Source organism: Manacus vitellinus, unplaced genomic scaffold, assembly GCF_001715985.3.
Source record: "Manacus vitellinus isolate BGI_N305 unplaced genomic scaffold, ASM171598v3 scaffold_25_pilon, whole genome shotgun sequence".
Lineage (NCBI taxonomy): Eukaryota > Metazoa > Chordata > Aves > Passeriformes > Pipridae > Manacus > Manacus vitellinus.
In genome coordinates, this window is record NW_021939882.1 from 9,029,438 (window position 1) to 9,051,828 (window position 22,391).

The 22,391-nt window shown below is 41.1% G+C and overlaps 1 protein-coding gene across 2 annotated transcripts; it reads left to right on the plus strand.

Moving 5' to 3' along the window:
- Window positions 1-2,030: 2,030 nt before the first annotated feature.
- Window positions 2,031-22,035, plus strand: SPDL1 (spindle apparatus coiled-coil protein 1). 2 transcript variants are annotated; one of them, XR_001920806.1, is made up of 13 exons: window positions 2,031-2,140; window positions 3,290-3,337; window positions 4,976-5,159; window positions 7,208-7,384; window positions 7,670-7,864; window positions 8,112-8,261; window positions 8,882-8,980; window positions 9,766-9,876; window positions 12,339-12,479; window positions 13,939-14,048; window positions 14,641-14,828; window positions 15,977-16,659; window positions 21,215-21,322. XR_001920806.1 is itself a non-coding variant. In XM_018073675.1 (13 exons), the coding sequence occupies exons 3-13, from the start codon at window positions 5,001-5,003 to the stop codon at window positions 21,360-21,362; spliced, it is 1,824 nt and encodes a 607-aa protein (XP_017929164.1). In that variant the 5' UTR covers window positions 2,031-2,140; window positions 3,290-3,337; window positions 4,976-5,000; the 3' UTR covers window positions 21,363-22,035. The 2 variants fall into 2 exon arrangements, 1 of the variants encoding a protein (XP_017929164.1); XM_018073675.1 differs by having other exon boundaries at window positions 15,977-16,322; window positions 21,215-22,035.
- Window positions 22,036-22,391: the final 356 nt, after the last annotated feature.

Consider the following 22,391-nt stretch of genomic DNA (forward strand, 5'->3'; position numbering starts at 1 on the left):
CATTCTCAGGGACAGGGTGGGATTGTTGGGGTGTCTTGGGCAGGGTCAGGAGTTGGACTGGATGATCCTGCTGGGTCCTTTCCAGCTCAGCATACTCTATGATTCCATGCTACAAGCACTCAAATTTGCTGTGTAGCTTGGCCATTAAAGCTCCACAGAAGCCAAGGGAAGGTTTGGCTCAACAAGGAGGTGGTGACATTTCCCAGGGGCAGGCAGCCTCGGCAGCCCTGCTGAGGGACGGGATTTCCTTCCTGAGGGAAGCAGGCAGTGGGATAGACCGGACACTTGCAGCATTCTACTGCCAGCCCCATATCTCTCCTGTAGAACACTACCTGCAGGAGCTGATTGCCCCTGGACTTAGCAGGCTTCCCAGATGACACAGAGCACTCTGTACATTTTGACTCTCATCGCTTACTCCCCGTGTTTCCTTCGAGCGAGGTGGCATTGTCCGTGATTCTGGAAGCCAAGCATGTCCTTCACACCTCCCTGGGTATGGCTGGAGCGCTGGAGTTGAGCTTTATTACAACATTCCCTCTTTGGAAAATCTCCCATGGGCTCTGTGCAAACATTCTTCCCCCACCGGGGAAGGCTTAACACAGTGAATGTTGTTTAATGAGTACAAGAGCAGCCAGACTACGATGGCAACCCTGGCCACCCTCCTTTACCATTGCTTCCAACCCTTGCACCCCAGACTTCATACAAATAGAAGCTTGCTGTTGAAGAAAATGTGAACACGGTGCTGTGCTAAAGAATCATACCAGGGGTATTTAATAGCTCAGAGCACAGGGAACAAGTGGATCAGGCTCTCTGTAGTCGGCAGGATGGGTTGCTCACTCTTGCTCTTGATATTGAGCCCCTCAAGATTTGAATCAGACTTTGCATTTTTTTTTTTTTTTAATTGGTAATCAGTAGCTGTAGATGGACAGTTACGATTAAGCCATTGCTGAGCAGTAAGCAGGGGAAAGGAATTCTGGCAGTGGGAGATCAGGACCATCCACCCACTGGCCACCTACTCAGAACAGACCTCAGCCTGAAACGCAGAGAACTGCACCTGTGGGCTAAGACATGACAGATATAACTAGCAAATACGGGCTTGGGTACTCATGAAATGGAATTCGTAATCAAGGAATGCTGATGCCTCTGTTGAAGCGCGTAAATAGCGTAAAGATTTGCTGATCGTTGAGCCAGCCTTTGCTTTGCACAGACTAGAACAACACACAGAAACCCCTCGGTTCGGTGTGTGAATCGGCGCTGCGAGCTCGCGTTCGGGACAGCGCTCCGGCATTTAACAACAAAAAACAAGGCGGCCAAGGCCGTGCGAAAGCACTGAAACGGTCCCTGCAGGGACAACTCCGGGCTTCCCCGACACAGAACCCCTCACACAAACTCCACTGCCGGGTCCCGCCCGCGCATGCGCGGGCCGGGGCGGGCTGGCGGGGCCAGTCTCGCGAACTTGGCTGAGGGGCGGAGCGATTTGACGGCGGAGCGCGCCGGTGAACAGTCGGGCGTGAGGGGAGCGCGGCAGAAGGGCGGCTTGCTTCTCCCTCTGGGGCTGCCTCGGTCGTGCTGCCGGTGCCCACCCCTGTCCCTTGGGGCGGGGAAGGTGGTTTGCTGCCCTGCGGCCCCCGGTGGAGCGGGGGGAGCCTGCCCTCGGTGTCCGTTTGGACATTACCGGGTGAGGGCGGGCGAGCGGGTGGGGAGGGAAACGGGTGTGGAACGAGAGAGCAGAGGTGACATGGCATTAATTACACAAAGTGCTCCCAGAGCCAGCTGCTGGCCTGCCCGGGGCTTTGTGGTGACTGAATGATGAGGCTGTAGTGTGTTATTTCTGCGTTTTTTAGCTATATACGTATGTGTAAATAGATATAGATACACATTTATAGCATGTGATATGGCATATAATATATACATATCTAGCATGTCCTATAGGGTATAATATATCTATAGTATATAATATAGGATATAATATATCTGTGGTATATAATATAGGGTATAATATACCTGTGGTATATAATGTAGTGTATAATATGCTATATTCTGTGTGCAGATAGTCTCTGTAGTACTCACTAGCCCAAGAAGGTGTTTTTTTGTGGAGGGTGATTAGCCCTGAAAATGTTCCAGCTTGAGCGTGTGCGGTGTGGTAGGTGAAGGACGGGCTTGTGTGAGTAACAATGGGATTGTCGGGGGAACAGCTGGGATGAGGGAGAGGAACCACCCTGCTAATTATGTCAGCGCTCAGAAAACTCTGCAGGTGCTCCTGGAGGGATCAGAGCACAGGCAGCTGTTCCACGTGGCCCTTGGGAATAGCAGATCAACCAGAACTGTTAGAGAGGGGGAGAAGAAAGGCTGCCTGCCAGAAAGCTGCCTTTTTATCTCCTGCCTTATTGTTTTTATTAATGAGTGCTCGAATGGTTGAATAATCGAGGTGTGCAGCCCTCAGCCCAGAATCTGTCATAAAATGTGTTAATTAGCCAAAAGTGAGGAACTCTCTTGTAACTCTTAGAAGTTGCTCTCTATTTATTCTGCCCTTACTTCGCCTCCTGCCTGCTCACCTTGCTACCTATTTAAATACTCTTAAAACCTTTTCAGGGCAATTTACTTAGCCTCATGTACAATATTAAATTGCAGGCAGTTATTTCCTATACAACAATACAGCTTTATGAACAAAACTACTTGGAATTAGATTAGCTGCATCTGGAATTGACAGTGGAATGTTGAGAGTGTGCTCCAAAAGGCACACTTGCTTTTTTCCCTAATAGTAAGCAAAGAACGTGTGAGTAGGAAAGCTATTTCTCTTTTCCTCCATACTTCAACTGTAAAATAAAATAAAAAAAAATAAGATTTTTTTTTTATATATATATTATGCAGTAATTTATTTATTAAGAGCTCAAAGGTCTTCTACGTGAAACTGGAGGGGAAATGCAAAAGAGACTGAAGAATTAGGATGGAGTGAGACAAAAATCCCTGAACAACCCTTAAAAATTCCACGTGTTCCAGAAGTAGGTGACCAGGGTGTAACCTGTTTACTTGCCCCACAGGCCAATTGCAGAGCATCCCTCCTTTGGCAGCACTGCCTGATCTGGCTGCTTCTAAACTGTCTGCCAGCTGCCTAAGCGAGATTTGAATAAGATTTGCATTTATATGGGGTTTTAGGTTGTGATCTGCATGTTCATGAGGCAGCCCCAGGGTTAGGCATGTTCTCACCAGGGGCTGCTCTGAAGGACTGTGCTGGGGTGGCAGTTCAGACTCAGCTGCACTAGACAACTGTTGCTTTTATTTTCCTTTAAAGGTGGAGTGCAAGAATAAAGTCAAGAAAGACTACAATGGACTTCTGAAGGTGAGTTAAACATGTTATTCATTTAATTTAGTAAGGTAAAAACAGTCAAATAGCTGTGTTGCCTCTATGCTGCTGTCTGATCAGAAGATAAAGCTATTTTAAAAATTCTGTTTCTGTAAGTGAGCAAGGATTCATTAATTCTGTTTAATGGAAATAGATGCCAGGAGTGGCTGCCTATGCACTCGTATTGCTACATCCTACCTTAAACATTTAATTATTGAATTGTACACGGTCTATCTGTCCTTGCAGGAGCATAATATTGTTGATTCTTAGTTACAGTTTTGCAGCATTCCTGTCTTTCACTGGCATAAGTGTGCAAAACTAGGATTTCAGGCATTGCAGTGGTTAGATGTGAAAAAGTGAAATTTCAGAGCATGGCTGGATAAAGTCTCTTGGTGTGTGTTAAACCTGGATAGCAGCAAGAAGGGAGAAGAAAATGCAAAACCCAGAATTTAATAGCTTATATCTCTTGCCTCAGACTATGCCTCCACTATTTTTTTCTTTTAGTGGGAGCTGGGTAACTCCACAAAGAGTTTTCCATGTTGAATAAAAATTAGCAAAAAAAAAAAAAGTGAAGAATAATAAATGTGCCAATAAGAAATGGCAACAAATAAATTGCTTGTGGGAAAACGAAGAGTCAGATCTTCAATAAAGAATTTAATCTTCAATTTATATAACAGTTGTGAACCCTGGCTTTGAAAAATCAACTGCAGATTTTTTTTTTGTGTTTGTCTATCATTGGTACCTCCTGCTTTCTGAGCAAACTCTTGGCATATGTTGTTCAGAAGCCCAAGTTGCTTAGCATTTTCTCTCTTAATAGGATTTTTTGGCAGCATGCTGATTTAGTAGATTTGAGAGCAAGCAGTCACACAAACTTATGGTGTTAATTGGACTTGTTTTTATTTTTTTTTAAATATTTGGTTCGTTGGATTTACTTTAACTCACTTTTTGCAAAATTCACCTTGTGTCTTTTGTGCTCTGAAGTGACAGATGGATGAACTTTGTGAAACATGTGCCAGGGAGATGGTTATTAACAAAGAGGTTGCCAGCAGCGAATTTAAAGTAATAAACAGTAATGAAAGACTCCATCAAGCACTTAAATAAATGCTGTGTTAAAATTCCAGACATTTTAACAGGGTTTCTATTTTTGCCTCTTCCCTTGAACTGCTTTCATCTGAGTCTATATCCCACCTAATGTTATTAGGAGTAAACTGGCCTGCTAATACAGCTGCCCACGTGAATCTTAAGTGTTATTTGTGTACACAAGTGATCCTATACTTGGTGGGGCTTGATTTGTCATACAAAGGAAATATTGCCAGCCATGTGCATAAGTGTTTTTATAAGATTATTCCCTGGCCCACTCTTGTCCTTGGCAAGAGAGCTCTGTACCAGATTAATTCTGGCTCTGGGGGGTGAGCAAACCAGGTAATAAAGAGTAAGACCAAATTCATGAAGAAATAGCTATTATTTTACTGTTCATAGGTCTGTTTGTTTGTGAGCTGTCTTGTTTTTTGGTTGCTTTTGTTTTTTTTGTCTTAATGAATAAAGTATATCCTTGTATCCTGGTGAAGAAAGGAAATCCAGTAACTTACTGTAACTTTTACTGCAAGGTATTTTTTAACAATTTTGTCTTTGCAGCATTGAAGTGACAGAAGGAAGGAAAATGGAGGCAGACACCATTTTAAGTCTTAAACAGCAACTCAAGGAGGCAGAGAATGAGAGAAGAAAGGCAGCAGAGTATGGTTTGCATTTACTGGAGTCCCAAAGTGAAGTCCAAAATCAGCTGGATCAAACACGCCGTGAACTGACTGAGAAGACTGAGGTGATGACTGTTCAAAACTCAACTTTGTTTTATTTTAACTACTTTCTGCAGGCACAGGTGCTTTAAATGCCTTTTGGAGTCTCCATTAATTTTAATAAACCTCCAAGAGCTTGTACAGAGGGCTTTTTTTCCCTCTGCTTTAAGACATTGAGCATAATTGTATCTAACTGGGACAGGGTTTCATAGCTAATTATGCATCAAGTGTTCTGTACCATGTAGGACTAATTGCCTTTAATGTAAAATGAATGCTAAATGCTACAGTGATTTTGTTTCAGAGCATGTGTTTTGCCTCTGTTCAGCAATTCATTTGTGTGTGCTCTCCCTATAAGCTTTACATCATTTAAAGCTGTGAGAAGAATGTGAGCAGCAAGACTGTAAAATGGGTTTCTTCTGTAGTGAAGCTTTCACATTTTTCAAATACCCAGGGGTCCTGAACTTATTAGGACATTTCTTTGCAGCTCAGAAAAAAAAGAGTAGCACAGTGATGAAATACAGAGGTATTACTTAGTTGACCAGTGTTCTTCTTACTAATTGTTCAAGAAAATCACAATCAGGAAAAATCTCTTCCACTTTTCATAAAGACTTTAATTTTCGAGTTTGTTTTTGGCCAGCCCATGTTTCATATAGACCATTTGTCTTCATTTAGCCTCTTTCTGGGTGTGCATCCATCCCTTCTCTTAGGGTAGAGAGAAAATGTGTGTAATTTTTGGTTTCTCTGTGTTTTTTCATAGCAACTGGATGGTTGTAGCTACTCTGAAAGAGCAGAATTGCTTATTTTGGTTAGTTTACCATTGGAAAGCTTTGTGTGAGAGGCAGCTGAAAGCACAAGTGATAAGGAAGGCAGGGCAGGATCATCCTTTCCTGCTGACAACCCTGTGCTGTCAGGCTGCTCCCCCAGGTTGTAATCCTGTGTCAGAAGCTGGAGCCAAGAGCTTGTGTGAACCAGCTCAATTAGCAACTCAGATTCCAAGGGCAGAGGGAAGGAGTTGGGTGCTTTCACTCAGTAGAATAACATCTTGTGTGGGAACTGGTTATCCAACAGATTCTTTGGAGTCTCTGGCTCTCCTCTTTGGAATCTGAGAGCCAAAGCAGTTCCTGTGCACACAAATTCTTTCAGAACTCTTGTTCAGAAACATCTCTGTTCTCTCCTGTACAAGTGTGCAGACATAATCTGCTTGAATTTTATCATTCTGGGGTGTGGCCAGAAGTGCACTCCCAAATCTGTCCTGTGCAGTACCTTTATCTTTGAGTTAAAGCTCTTCTGTTGTATTTGAGAGCTAAGCCTGTCCTTGATAAGCTGTGTCTGGGCCACAGAGGTCAGTCTGATACCTGACAGCTTTTAGTTTTGCTCTGTTCCTTTTTTTAATTCTGGTTTGTGTTTTAAGAGTTAATTTATTTCAAAAAGAAAGAAAATATCCTGCATCTTTAGACTGGTTTGGCTTTGTTATTACCACTTCTGCTTTCAACACTCTCCTCTTTTTATTTTTTTCCTTCTCCTTAATTGCTGGCTGAATGGAAGAGTAAAATGAAGCTGCCTTTTATAATTAACAAACATGCAATCAGGCAGAGAGGGGAGCTGTTTAAAAAATCATTCTTCAGTCTGGAAGGGTTGAGGGGATTTATTCCAAAACAGCAGACAATTTAACTGTCTTTTAAAACCATGGCACTCAGCTGTTCTGCAGTGGGGGAAACACTTGATGGGCTGTAGCAACTTTTAACATAATTGGGTTCCATGGTGGTAGGAAAATGCCTGTAAACTCTTGCTAAATTTCTTTGTGACACTTGCAGAAAAGATGCCCACACATTTCATGTTGTGTGCAAAGAAATAAACAGTTCTATGGAGAAGAGAATATGGCACAATAATAAATCATCATTTTAGAGCAGTTGTTCCTTTTTTTTTTTTTAAATGTGGGTATTCCCTAATTAGAACTCCAACAAAAGATTGAATGAGCCACAAATATCTTGGTTTTGAGTCTGTACTTTTTCATAAATGCTTAGGGATCAATGTACTATTACATTTAGATTTATTAATGTGCTATTTCTTTCAGAAATTTGAACAAGAGAAATACACTCTTCAGAGAGAAATTGAACTCAAGAATCGGATGCTGGAAAGCTTGCATTTTGAGTGTGATTCCCTCAAGCAGCAGCAGAACATGCAACTGGAAACACAGAAGGAACAGCTGGCCAGAGCCTTTGGGCAAGAAATCAATGACCTTAAAAACAAGGTTTGACAGCTAATATGTAGCTACTATAAATTTAACTTATAATTGCATTCTTAACTAGTAAAATAAATAATAAGTAGTTACAACATGTAGGAGTTTGGTTGATTTTTAACAAAGATCTGCACTGTTACTTGTTAATTAGAGGACATTTCACATTTAATTATCTTTAAGGGTTTATTCTTAAGTTGTGTTTCTAAGACATTTTCTGTAATTGGAATAGTCAGAAGTATTGTGCTTTTCAAGAGTTTATTTTTAAATGATACTGCTTGCTTGTCAACTGTTTTTAAGCTGGAGAACCTGAAAGCAGAACTTGATGAAACTCGACTCTCAGAGAAACAACTGAGACACAAAGTGGAGCATCAGAAGGAAATAATTGCTGCCAAATCAGAGGAACTTCACATGATGTCTGAGCGTGTCCACGAGACCATGTCCTCAGAAATGCTCAACCTTCAGATGGAGCTCACTGAGCTAGAAAGTGTGAAGGTGTGTGAGGAGTGTAGGCTAATTGAAGATCAGATTTTGCACTTATTTCATTATTGTTTTGTGTAGATTGTTTTATATTCAGACAATGTGCACAGCAAAATAATAACAGGTAGACTTTAATACCTTCTCTTCTTCAATATAATGTTTTGTATTAAAAGTAATTACTACTGACAAATGTCTGGCTCACTTGGGCTTGCTTTTCTTCCAGTTGTTTTAAATACTATTTATTTCATACTTTTTTGTTTAGGCCAATGTTGAAGAGAAGCTGAATGAGCTTCAGTACAGCAAAGAACAACTAGAACTCATGAACAGTAACTTACAGAACCAGCTGGAGCGCCTGCACGCAGAAAAGGAAGAGAGGGAAAAAGAAGTTGTTTCTTACTGTAATGCACTAGAGGTATTCTCTTAATTTTATAGGACTTTGGCAGATAAGCCCCAAATAGCACAAGTTGTGGTGCCAGCTTTTTGGTGAAATTGGAGTTTTGAGGAGTTCTGAGGAGGGAGAGGAAAGAGAAGGATCTTGGCTGATGGTGTTTGGTGTTGCCTGTTGGTAAATGCTCTGTCTTGGGGTTGTTTTGGGGCAGGCTGTGTAAGGAGAGCTGCCCAGCACTGTTCTGCCTCTTAGTGACCTTCCCACAGCTCACTGCCACAGTTCTTGTTTGGATTTCAAGTTTCTGGGAAAACTTGTGTTGGAGGGTAGAGCCTTTGTGACTGACTAACACAGCAAGGCCTGTGCTCTCCATACCACTAATCCAGTCAACAAACAGCAAACCCTGAAAGGTTTTTAGTTGTGTTCCTGTCATGAAGAACAGTGGAATACTAAAATAAAACAATTTCATTTTAGTGAAATGCAATTATCTTGTCTTAGTGACTAGAACTGTATGTACATTAAAGTACTGCAGTACAATACAATCTGTGCTAAAGCATAGGAAATTAGAGTTAAAACTATCTGATTAAATTCATGTATGCAGAGCATCAGATGCTTGAATGATTAATATCCTCTCTGCTTTAATCTAGAAAGCTCGTGAAGCAAATCAGGAGCTTCAGGTTCAGCTGGATCGTGCAGTGCAACAATCTTTGGACCCTACAAGTAAAGGCAATTCTCTCTTTGCTGAGGTACAGTTATACCATAGATGCCTGAGAAGAAAATACTTAAGTTTTCTTTGCTATATTGTATTGAAAATATTAGAGTGTTTGTACCTGATCTGGCCAGCACATATCTCTATTCCTCAGATATGACTTCAGTGTTGATCTGACATATGGAAAATCATTTTTATGCTCTCCAAAGTTAAGGAGTTACTAAAATTAATGAACTCACTTAAAGTTACCTGGCTATCAAGTCAAAAGTTGTGACTGAGGGCTCATGACTGTTCTGTGTGCAGATCTTGACTCTTAAGTAGTTTTGTTCAGCTGGTAAAGCCTTCTTTAATGTACAAGACAAGTATGTAAAATACTAAAAGATGCTGATAAAAACTGTCTTACAAACATGCTGAAAATGTCAGGATGTTTGAGCATTTGGGAGGGTTCTTGAATTGGTTTTGCAGTAAGAGTTGAGCTGCTCTTAAATGCATAGGGAGGTGTTTTGGTGCACAGTTCATTTTCTTTTAAACTGTTCTGATGCCAGTGAACAAAACTATTCTGCAGCAACACTGAAGCATATGAAATGGTACTTTATTTTGATATCAAAAGAACAAAAGAAAAATCTGTTGCACTTCAGCAGCTATAGCACTTCTATTACAGGGGGATTATCAACAGCCTGTATTTTCAAGTACTGTTGCTGCAAAAGCAGTATTTGCAGACTGAAGGCTCATTGCTAGGCAGCATGTCCATGTAAAACTCCTCAGCCAAGTGAGAACAAGTGTTGTAACTTCCCAGTAATAACTGTTCACAATGTTCTGTAGGTGGAGGACCGTAGGGCAGAAATGGAACGGCAGCTGATCAGTGTGAAAGTAAAATATCAGTCCCTCCAAAAACAGCATGCATTCACTAGAGAACAGTTGCAGAGAATGAAGGTATGACCATTACTGTAATGCTCCAGGTGTCCTTGGGCACTGCCCCAGTGCACAGCCTGGGGGATTTGTTACCTTTAAAATATGGTACAGTGGTCTGGGGGGAGGGAAATGGGAATAAAAACAAGTGAGATGTTGTTGTGCTGTTTGACTTCTACGGTTCATCAGCATTTTTGTTTTGCTTCTACTGCTCCTGCTTTATCCTAGACCTCCACATTTCACTGAAGGCACCACGTTTGCTTACTTTGGCAGTAGTTGTTTAATGGATAAAAGTAAAACTCAACTCCTGTCAGTCAAACTACCATTCAGTTTGTCTTGGTAATTGTTTTTTCTTGTCTAGTCCTTGTACTACATGAATCATATATTTGTGCACTGACTGTCATTGTCAGGAATGAATGTCAAGAGAAGGACAGGCTTTATTCCCATCACACTGGGTTTTTGTTTCTGGGTTTTTTTGCCCTCAGGGTTGCTTTCTTTTTTTTACCCTCTTTTTTTTAATCTGCTTTTCCCTATTTTTGGTGCAAGAATAGGTCATAACTTTTGCCATACCTATTTCATTTAGACTACACTGTTATAGGATGGGAGCCTGTTGGTTAATGTTGAGAACTAGTTGGCAGAAGCTGACTTAGAAGATAATGGCAGAGCTGCCAACTGTTTTCATGTTGGTCTTCTGGTTTTTTTCCATTGCTAAAGTGGATCCTTTCATTTTGATCAAATACTTGATCATGAAGTTTGAGGAGAGTGCTTACAAATTGAGATTGATGATCATAAGTTGCACTGAAAGTACAGGTTTGTGTTCCCCAGCTGTTGTGGAGGAGGTTGAAAATAGTTGAAACAACATTCTTAAAGGAGAAGGCAAAAAACCTACAGATACAGCAAAGATTTGAGTGAGCAAAGTCATTGGGTAGGATCAGTTTGTTCAGAAACTTTCTCCTTGTAATATGAGGGTAGGTCAGTCCTACTGGTTTAATGTATAAGAAACATGCCTAATACTGAAGACTTCCACCAAAAATGGAGGCAAATTGGTATCCCTGTTCTACTGCTTAATGCTTTTATTTGGAATTTTGATTTGTACTCGTAACATTTCTTCTGATATCAGCACTGGAAATAAGTAGTTTGTTAGGACAGCTGTTCTGCTTAAGCTGCCATCCTAGATCCCTGTTAGCCTCCTCTCTGCACTGTGCTGCTCTGTGTTAAAGCTCAGTCTGTGCTTATCTCCCCACTCACAACTGATTCCTGCAGTGGAGGTAACTGTTGCTGCAGCTTTAGTTGTCAGAATGTCTCTGTGTGGTACTTGCTGGTGACTCCTGAAGATCTGAGTCCTGAACAGAAAGTCCACAGCACTCCTGTGAAAGTTCTACCACAGCCCAGAGTATCCCTTTGAGTTTCTTGATGTCCCTGTTCTTTGTTTTTATGTAGATCAACTGCCACTTGTAATTCTGATAGCAAGAAGCCTTTTGAGTCAAAGGGGGAAGATGAGATGTCTGTGGCTGGGAACTGTAAGGATAGTTTTAGTCAGCCAGTGTTGGGGAGGGGTAAAATTTTGCCTCCCTTATGTTCTGTAGAAGCTGTGAGATAATTTAACCTTTCTTGAGCTCCAGTTTGTGTACAGAAACATCAAAACCCTGTACCTGATACAGGAGATTGCATAGGGTAAATGCTCTCCTCTCACTTTCTCCCTCAATCTGTAGTCTTAATTTTTTCCCTTGATCCTCTCCCTGTGATTTCTCCCAGTGTCCCAATAGTGTTACCTTATCCATACTGACTATACTGATAAAAATGCCTCAGTGTTCACCAACACCCTGTGAAGTCTTTAATGTCTTGTTTTTCATATTGTTTCCCCAGTTGTTTAAATGTCTGATGTATCCCTTGTAACTCAATGTGTTAAGACCCTTGTAAACATGACATTAACATATTAACACCCTCAGAAAACTTTGCTTGAAAAGATGTGTTCCACTGGAGGAGCAGGAAAAGCTGAAATTCTTGGGTTAATATTGCAGAAGGCAAACATGGTGGTGTTATACCTCAGAATCAGAAGTGGGGTGGGAAAAGGGATTGAAATTTGTGGGTTTTCTCGAGTGAGAAGTTTTCAAGATTCTTTTTAGCTCTGATAAATAAGCCTGGGCTGTAGCTGGGTTTTAGCTGACTGGGTGTTTATGGTTTGAATGTGGAATGCTGTGTGTCCTTGACAGTGCATTTACAGGTTCTTTAGTACAGAGGAGGGTGTGACACTCAGGACTGAGCTGTTCAGGGAGTTTTCAGCTCTCCTGAGGACTTTCAGTGCCAGTCTATGGTGATAATTGCTAAGATTGTTATGAAGGCTGAGTTTAAACATCCAGTGCACTTCTATATTCAGGATTAGAATTACAAGGCTTGAGTACCTGAACAGTTCTGGGCAAGAGGCTGAGACTTTCAGTCACTTATCCTTGTTGTAAAGATTTATTTTTTTCCCCCTTTTTTTCCAGCTACAAATGGCTACACTGCTGCAGATGAAAGGCTCTCAGGCAGAATTTGATCAGCTGGAACGTTTACAGGCCATGTTAGAGCAAAAGAATGGGGAAATAGAAGATCTGCTGATGAAAGTGAGGCAGCTGGAAAAATTTAAGGTATGTGGTTTGTAACTAAGTACAAAATCCTAAATGGAAGCTAAAACATGAGAACAAGAATTATGAAAACTGGTTTGAAAAGGGATCTCAAAACTACTCATACCTTTATTTGACCCCAGTTGTGTTCTACAGTTGGGGAATATATACTCCTCAAGTTCAGAGAAGGAGAAAATTCAACACCTGGGTCAAAGAAACAATTTTTTGTGGGTTCCTGTGTGTAGCACCTTGATATCTTAGTTACTTGTAGCATTCAAATCCTATTACTTGGTCAAAGTTCACTGAGCTGTGACATCTGATTTTTTTCTCTTGGAAGGTGTAGCCATTTCACACTTTTACTGTTTGTACTTAGGTTTTGGCATTTTTTAGTGTCTCAGCTCTATTGAATTTCCTGGATATTTATTTTTTAATGTGTCTTAACTTTACAGTTGAACCCTGCTCTTCTCTAACCAAGCTGAATTATTTAATCATCCTTGTAAAGCAATTTTGTTCAGTCCTCTTATACAACTTGGTACTATCTTGGTATTATGACAAGTGAGAAGTACTTGAGGACCCCTGGGTCACTAGTGTAATGTTACTGATGTTTATGTGTTTACAGAGAGCAGCCTCTTTTAATTCTTGCACTTCTGGACTCGTTTGGCCCTTTCTTATCACAGCTTTGGAGTGTAAACTGGGGTGTATTAGCTTGTGCAGTAGGATTATGCTTTCCAGGATAGCCTCCTCTCTTCTGTATTTAACCCAAGTGGTGTAAAGCCAAGCTTAACCCATTTTAGCAAGCAATTGAGGAAGCCTGATTGTTTTACCAGTTTTCTCATCTATGAGCTTTATTTCTGTCTCTAGGCCATAAATAAGTGGTGTCAGGAAACCAAATACTTGATTCCAATCACCAACCCACTGCAGTCAGTGACTGACAGAGGACTGGGAGGTCTGTAGGACACACTCTTTAGTCTGGTTGCTGCTGCTTCAGAGACAAACCACACAACAAAAACCCCAGTGTCACTTGTTGCTGCACTTATGGCATCTTTATTATCAACTAACTCCCTCCTGAAATATGTAATTGATTTTGAGATTAACTGTTGATTAGCATGGCTTGTATTCCTTTGGGGTCCAGCTGCTGAAGCCTAGAAATAAATGGTGGAAAAAAACCCCATGTGTGTTAACTAAATATCCTGTATTTTCAAGTATAAAGCAAGTTCTGCAGTGCTATTTAAAAGCCTTCTGCAGTTGAGATAACTTGCTTTTTTATTTTTTTTCAGTGAATGGGAGAGAACTGTCAGTTTTAGTGCTATTTGACATTTGTAACAGATGAGGAGGTACTCAGAGCAACTGAGTTATCTTCTGTGTTTAAATCCCTGTATGATGAGGCTTCCATAGAAATGCATGGAAAATGTCACTTAAGGACCAAGCTAGTGTGCTTCTGAAAGGTCACTGCTTGACAACCTGACATTTCTCTATTTATCAGACTTTATATGAGAATATGGAAGAATCCAAACCTGGGAGTAGCAAAAAAGGAGGCGACTCTGAGGATGAGTACTATGCAGATTTACTGAAAATTAAACTTGACAACTCCAAGTAAGTACTTACAGTCTGAGCCCTAGAAGTTGGTTGTAGCAGGGTTATCTTGTAGGTACTTGCTTTTATTCTCCCTTTTTTGTTACTGTTTGTATGCACTGAGTGTAAATACAGACATGCTCCTTGCTGTATTTTCTAAGTCATTATAGGAATGAGAGTTTTCTGTTTGGAGTTCAATTTACTGTTTTAAAAGATAGCAGCAGAATCATTGTATCTTGTTGCTTTCTTCCAGACTCCTAGATACAGGACAATTGAGAACTTTAATAAATTAAAACTTAATCTGTATGAGATTCTTAGTCTATAGACCGTATATATTTATTTCCATTATCAAAGGAAACAGATAATAACACTTCAGATGCTTTATTGGACTATCTAGTTGTTTTCTTTGACTAGTGAATTCCATATTCATTAATTAGCAAGTTCATAGTATTTGGCCTCTGACTGTTTTTAAGCCCTCAGATCAAAGTGTATAAATACAGATTTGCCATGAGGTTGCTGTGTACTGAGTTGACTTTACACCTGCTGCCTTACTGAAAAAAAACCAAAAACAAAGCAAACCAAGTCTGACTTTATAATTTTCTTCCCACCCCAGCAAGGAAACTGAAACATTGAAAAATGAACTCTCCTTGCAAAAAATGAAAGCTCTGTATGAGAGCCAAAGGGTCCTGGAATTTGAAAGGAAACTCTTTACCAGTGAGAGGCAGTTGCAGACGTGTCAGAGTGAGAATATGAGCTTGAGAGTTATGCTGGATGAGCTGAAAATGAAATATGAACCTGAAGGTAAATACAACTTTTCCACTTGGGGGGGGAAAAAGTAAATGGCTGATCTTCTGCACCTTCACAAATGGGATGACATCAAACAGGAAGACATTGCTTTAGTTCCAGATGTAGACTAAACTTTAAATGGCTGCCTTTTTGATAATAACCAGGTCCAAAACCTGCTGAACTGAAAGAGAAAAGCCCTGCTTTGCTCAAGGACCTCCCTTCAGTGTGTCCTAACAGTGACTTCAGAAGACTAAAGAGTGCAGATGAGTGTTCAGGGGCTTTATGGAGTACAGCTGGACAACCACAGTCAAGTGGGTGGGAACAGATGCTCAGGAGGTGCTTTTCATAACAGTATAGCAACATCTTTGTGTTGATGAGAAGCCTCAGTTTTCTGAATGCAGCTGGCAGGAGCTTTGTGATAAACTACAAAGCATTTAGAGGAGAAACTGTTCAGTAGCTCAAGTTAATATGGTTTAAATTTTGACAGCAGAGGCCCTCCTGAAAAACAGCTGATAGCTGAGTATGTGCAAAATAAGGGAGCTGGAGACTGTGGAGGAAGATGATTCTATTTAAGCTGAAAAAGGGCAGGTTTAGATCAGATGTTAGGAAGAAATTCTTCCCTGGGAGGGTGGGGAGGCCCTGGCACAGGTTACCCAGAGAAGCTGTGGCTGCCCCATCCCTGGAAGTGTCCAAGGCCAGGTTGGATGGGGCTTGGAGCAACCTGGGCTAGTGGAAGGTGTCCCTGCCCATGGCAGGGGGTGGAACCAGATGAGCTTTAAGGTCCCTCCCAGACCAAACCACTTTGGGATTCTATGCATGGGGTGAGTTGGTTTTGTGCTTTTCCATACCCAAAGGATTTGACTTTCAAATCCTGGTTGTGAAAGCTTACCTCAGCAGCCTGTAGTTCAGAGCATCTAATTAAAGGTCTTGGGGAAAAGGTAGAGTGGATGATGTCTCTCTTTTTTTTTTTTCAAGCTGGCTTCTGTTGGGCTTATTAGACTATATGAAGGGACATTCTTTAAGGGATCTAAGTTGTCTATTAAAAATTATTGCATCGTCTTTAGTCATGTGAAGTGTTTTTTTAGTTCTATTATGAACATGTTGGTGGACAGATTAACTCCAGCTTTGCTTCTGTACAAAAAGTATATTCCTTTTTTCCTTAGAATTACCTAGAGGCTCTAAAGTTAAAAAGAAGAGGGAGAGGATTCCAGTGGACACTACTTGTGAATACTTGGACAGCAAAAGTACTCCAGTAAGAGAAGGTGCTCTCACTCAATTGCCAAGTAAGGAAGGAAAAAAGATAACTGCCAAGTACTTGGAGCAAAGTGGTGCTTCTCCACTAAGACAGGCTTTCCCAGCATCCCCATTCCACACAGCTCTGCAAGCAAAGAGGAACACAGTGGAACCTGAAAGGGAGAAGAAGAGAGTGAAATTTCAAGAAGACAACCACGAGGCCTTTTCTTCCAACAGCAGAAGTGGAAATAATTCCTTGACTTCAGCTGCCCTCAGGTCAGTGTCAGCTTCTGTCTCTGCTCAAGGCAATCAGCACAGACCTGCATCTCTTTTCTTTCGCTGCATGAACTTTGCTATCCAGTTCTTTATCTATTTCCTCAGTGTTGCATGCCGGGTCATTCCTCAGCTCCAGCTGCCTACATTGAACCTCTCAATACCTTTTAGGAGGACTAAAGTGGTGACTAATAAAAAAGACTCTTGAAACTGTAACTAGAATAACCTTGCCATTACTTGAAGACAGGTAGCTTGACAGCTCGCTTGGTTTGCTCCAACCTCAGAGACTTCTTGTTTTCTTGGTCTCTTCAAAACTGCCACACACCTGTTACACCTCAAGGTAACAAAGGCAATAGGTATCATGCTTCAGTTTGATACCTAATTTCAGCCCTCATCAACTTGCAGATTTAGCTAAAAGCCTAAAAATTATTTAAAGTCATTCTTAACCTGAGTGGTGTTAACAAAACTGGCATCGTACAAGATCACAGAGAATTAATCAGCTGTTTGTGTTGTCAGACAAATGACTTGCATAATCTGGATGCATGATAGCTGGAAAGACAACTGCCAAATTAACATCACATTTTTGCCCTGAACTGAGCATTTAAGTTACTTTTTGCTAGATGGTAGAGTAACTGAGAACAATAATTATCTCCAACTTTTTTATCGTGGTTAAAGGAATGCTGATTTCTATTTTCTACTTTTTCAGTGAATGCTTTTTGTATTCTGTTCATAATCTTTGTAAACACGTTGGTTTGGGGGGAGAAAAAAGTCTGGGCTTGCCTAGATGTTTTGAGCTTACAAGTTGCTGATGTCTGCTAGAAGAAATAACTTAGTGAGTCTAAAATGACAGCATTTCTGAAGATGGAGGAAGGCCTAACCCATGGAAACCTGCACAGTGTAGCCAGAGCTAATGGCATTCAGAAGTAATTGGATTGATCCTTTGACTCTTAGATCAATTAGTCAAGGTTGCATGGGTGTGATTAACAGTCTTAAAGTAGCCAAAGGTTGCAATCTTCAGAAACAGCCTGGGAAAAATATGGCAGGAGCAGCTGTTTGAGCAGCTGTGTCAAAATGTGCAGGGACTGTTAGTGAGGAGGGAAGATCAGGGAGGTCAGATGTGGGTGGGGAGAGTGGAGAGGAAAGGTGGGATAACTGAGTGATAGTGGTGTGTTTGGACACGTGCAGGAACAGGTAGCATGGAACCTGGTAGGAAACATTTCACTTATTTCCTCATATTCCTTTTGGAAAGGGAGGTACAGTGTCTGCTGACAGGAAGTTGTTGGAAACAGTTTATGTGAAGTGAAGGGCTGAACTTGCTAGAGAGGGGGTGATTATTTCAATAATCATGGAGAGGGTTTGAGTGGAAATTATTTATGAAGTTGATGTTTGAAAGCAGAGTGCATAGAAAAAATGGAAGAGGAAGATGAAGCCATAGCTCAGAGGGAGGTTTCTAATCTTGCACCTCTTGCTGTTGGTTCAAATAAGGAACAAGACATAAATCAATAACTTTTAAAAAATAAAAACCACCAGCACAATTAAAAAACTGCCACAAAACTCCATATTAGCTGTTTTCAATGATGGTATGAGCCTGGTAAGGGCAAATCCAGACAGGAAGTTCTCTTTGTTTCTGATGGTGTTAATGAACTACTAAATCCCCAAATCATGATGCTCTTAATATGACATTGAGGGTTTACTTAACCCTGATCTGCTATGATTTATTATGAAATAGGAAGTCATGATCAGGTCTCAGTATTTGAGAAGTTGGATTTCTAAGGACTAAAGGAGTCTCTGGGCTGTTCTGAAATGGATATGGCCAAATCCTAGGCACAAAATCTATTGGCAACTTGAGTGTGGACCTGAAAATGGAGACTTTGGGGGAAAAATAATAGTGGATGGTATAAATAGTGCTAAATAATTGTCAGTGTTTGAACTTGTGTTAAATAAAATATGATGCTCCAGCTGAAAAGGCTGTCGTGGCCTCTGGGGGTGGTTTTGTGACTGGAATAGTTTCTGTGCAGTAATTAGTTTAGCTCTGTCATTATTGGTGCATGAAATGTGGCACTGAAAAGAACCACTGTAACTGGGAAAGGGCTGCAAACCTCATTTCTGGAAAGTGGAGTTTGGGAAGCTTTGTCACCTGGACTCAGGAGGTGGTGAAGTGGTCAGGAGTGATCAGTGTGTACCTGTGTGGGTGACAAACTCCCTCTTTTGAAGACACTCTCTTGCTAAGGTCATTTAGCAAGGTACAGGTACATCACTTCAGCCTGTCAGCACATGGATCTGCACAACATTGTGTCCTTACAGAATCTAAAGTACACATTGGAGGAACTTATTTGGTGATGGGGCTGATTTGGTTGTGGCCTGAGAGTGTTGAGACTAAAGATTTAAATATTCAAGTGACTATTATTAATTATCAGTTGCTGCTGAAATTCAGGCACTGCAAAGGCTGTGTGCAGTGGTATGTTTTGTTGGGCCACCTGGTCAATAAAAAGATACATTTCTGTATCGAAATGCTTTTCTTCCCTTCTGAAACTGAAACAGCAAACTCCAGCCCTTGCTGCACAACTTAGTTTGCATTTAGATTTGAAGTTGTTTGCTTTAGTTTGATCTAAAGAAGAGCTTGTGTGCCTGAGAGCCTATTTGCTCCCTTAAATTATTTAGTTGGATTACATACACCAAATCTACTTCACATGCCTGCAGCCATTTGGCCCAGCAGGAGATCTGGATACTAATAATCTCTTTGGGGTTTTAGGGAAGCAGAGCTTCACCTGATGAGACAGTTCATCTGCCTTAAATGGGTAGAGCTCCAGTTATAACTCAGTTTTGGAGTCTGCCCAGTCACAGCTTGATAGAATCATGTCATAGCTTGGTCTTTTTAAAGGTGGAAGTGTTTAACTGGTGCCTGTTCTTCCTGATCCATCCATTTCCCTGTGCTGATACTTGGTGATCCATTGTGGTGCTCCAAGGGATGGTCTGAGAGCTGTGGTGGGTCCCACACTCCCACCCAGCTGCTTTCACTCCCTCTCTTCCACAGGCCAAAGGAGAACATTAGATGGAAAAAGCTTGTGGGGAGAGATAAAGATGACAGGGATCCACTGATCCTGGGCAAACCAGACTTGGGGAAGGTTAACTGGCCAATTAAAAGCAGTGGGACAATGAGAGAGAAAGAAAACTGCCTCCCCCCTGTGGCCCAGCCCTTCCTCCCAGACTCAGCTTTGTTCTTGGCTTCCATCTCCTCCTCACAAGAGGCACAGAGTGAATTTGGTGGCCAGAGTTACATCATACACTGATAGAATTGCCTAATGCTGTAAAAGGGCAGTATTTTGTGTAAATCCTGGGGTGCTGCTTTGGAACATAACCCAAGTGAATTTGGTTTTATTTGGTCTTTTGGTTGGTTTGAGTCCTCTCTGTATTTTTTTAGGCAATCCTGGGTGGCAGTTTTGGCTGTTAGAGTAGTGGTTTTGGGGCCCTTGGGTAGAGGTTGTTTTAAAGCAGAAGAGTGGAGGGACAAAGGAAAGGAATCTGCCACAGGACCAGATGGACAGGACTGCCCATCCCTAATTCCTGCTCTCTGGGAGGCAAAGACTGCCCTGCAGGTGAAGTGCAAACCACAGAATCATTACTGGGAATTACACAGGGAAGAAAAAAGTGTGTTCTGTCTTGCTGCTACTTTTGACTAATTTAAAATGTGAGGCAGCCTGGGGGAAGGTGACCACAAACAGAAGGTTGTCAGCCATGAGAATGACCTGGTGGAGCAAACACTGACCCAAGGCAGGGGCACAGCAAAGCCTATTTCTTGTTAGTGTGAGACAGTGCTTATAGGGAATAATAGTGCTTGCAATGCATAATAGTTTGATTTTTAGTTTGAATCTGTAGCTAAATTTGTTACAGTTCCTTTCATAGTCTTCATGTTGAGCTGCAGGTCTGTATTGCAAATAAATCTCTAACAACTGGGTAGCAGCTCTTTTTGCTTGGAAAACCATCATTGAAATCAGCTATCAGGGGCTGTGGTTGCTCTTGAGACCACTAGATATCCACAAGGTCACTAGAGACCATTGCTTTAATGTATGTGGTGATGTGGGAGCATAGGTTTGTGTTGGTATATAAAGCCATGTTTAATTTGGAACTTCATTTTTCCTGTTTATTTTCACAACAAAAATTATGTGGAACAGTCAACTGACTGTGGGTGATTTGGTTGGATAAAATACCGTTATTTATCAATTGTTCTATTGGCATGTTTGCATGTTAATTAAGTTAAAAATCAGATTTAGACATCTGAAGACAATGTTTTGATTTCAGAATTACTTGTCTCTTTACCAGCATTGAGGCAGTTGTGCCCCCATTTACATTCACAACAACATTAAAACATGTCAGTGGGCAAATGATGCAATTTAGAGCCTGAAAATAAATTTTCCTGCAGCAACCTAAGATATTCAGGCATTAAAATAAAGGCAATAGTAGTACAGAACTAGGTGGAAACTAGTAGAGTGCTCTAAGGGTAGTCTTTTTGGTGGTGTAGAAGAAGGAAACTTGACTTCAGCCTATTTGTGTTACGTTGCTGGGGCTTGGAGGGGATTTGATCTCCTTTGTGCTTGGCACAGTCACTGGTGTTTTTGAAGGCTGATCCCAACCAGAAAATGCACTCAGGAACCTTTTTTACCCAACATTTCAGCAGATGAGGTGTGTGGGGGAGGCTTTAAGTGATGAAATGTGATTAGGACTGATATAAAAATGCTCTGTTTCAGTCTCATTCTCTTTTTAAGCCCTGCTTGCTCTGTCTTTGCCTATGGATGGTCTTCCATGCCAATTGGCTTCTCAATTCTGCCTAAAACTCTTACTTTTGTCCTATTTTATATAAACTAAATGTGTATTTAGAATGGTTGCTTTGCCTGTAGGTTAACAGCTGAATCCAGATCTGAACCTACAGAAGAAGATAAGAAAGAAAATAAAATTGCGACGGAGAAGAAAACAAAAAAGACAAAATATACAACCTTGTATGTACCTTCCAAGAAAACCCCTGAAACACAGTGTGCTCAGCAATAAAACTTGCACTTCTGGAAGGTACCTGGACAATTTGGAGTCCTGCTTCAGCAGGAAATACTGAGTAAGCTTGTCACACCTCAATGTACAGGTTCCTGACTTGGGTATTGATCTGCCTTGTGTTCTGAAGAGTATGAGGGGGTTAATGAGAGCTGCACTCTGATAACTTCCCAGAGGGCACTGGTGGAGTTCCCTTCACTGGGACCTCAAGTGTTGCCTTGTCTTGACTCTTGGTGAAGTCCCGAAATGTGCTGTTGTGGAGGAGAAGCACTTGCTGCTCTGGTTTTATTGTATGGCAGGACAGGGGCAACCCTGAGCAAGACAGACTGGACAGTGTTGGAGAACTTGGCTAAGTCAGGTTCTCCTGAATTTCTTCCACTTCCTGGATTCAGAATTCTTAATGTTTTTTCCTCCTAATGATGTACCTTTTCAACTTTCAGGCTGACCTGATGGCAAAGGTGAACTGAATGTTTTTATGTGTTTTGTTGGTCAGTATTCACTTGAAACTCTGACTTCTTGTATTTGTACTAATAATTAAAATAAAGGTTTATTTCTCTTTCTTTATAAAATGTAGTCTGTATTGCATTTGAGAAGAAACATGTATCTACTTTTTGAATGAAAGGCAAGGTCTTTTGTAGAAATTGTTTAAAAAAAATCAATAAATGCTAAGAAAGTGTAATGCAGGTGCTGTGTGTTGTCATGCTTTTAGGACACAATTTTGTAACATTCTGAAGGTCCTGCAAAATAATTCTGAGGAGAGCTTTTAAGCTTATTCCATTCATTATTTATTTTTTTGAGTAATTCCTTTGAGTCATACTGCAGTTTAAGTTCCCTCTGGTGAATGGATTAGCCACTGTTTAGGTAGAAGGTTCTTAGTTAAGATGAAAGTTCTGTAGGACTTATTTTAAATCCATCAGGGAAAAACAATTCACTGGGGAACAATCTTGCCAACCCACTGGCTTGGTCACAGTTGTGCCAGGTCAGAAGTGGTGCCCTGGGGTTGTGTGAGCTGTGACTGTGCACAGGGGTGGC

Bases quoted from the DNA above. Each gene is read 5' to 3' on its own strand.
- SPDL1 (XM_018073675.1), top strand. From the start codon at position 5,001: ATGGAGGCAGACACCATTTTAAGTCTTAAACAGCAACTCAAGGAGGCA. The intron at 7,385-7,669 runs GTTTGACAGCTA...ACTGTTTTTAAG, and splicing joins TCAATGACCTTAAAAACAAG to CTGGAGAACCTGAAAGCAGA. The intron at 8,981-9,765 runs GTACAGTTATAC...AATGTTCTGTAG, and splicing joins GCAATTCTCTCTTTGCTGAG to GTGGAGGACCGTAGGGCAGA.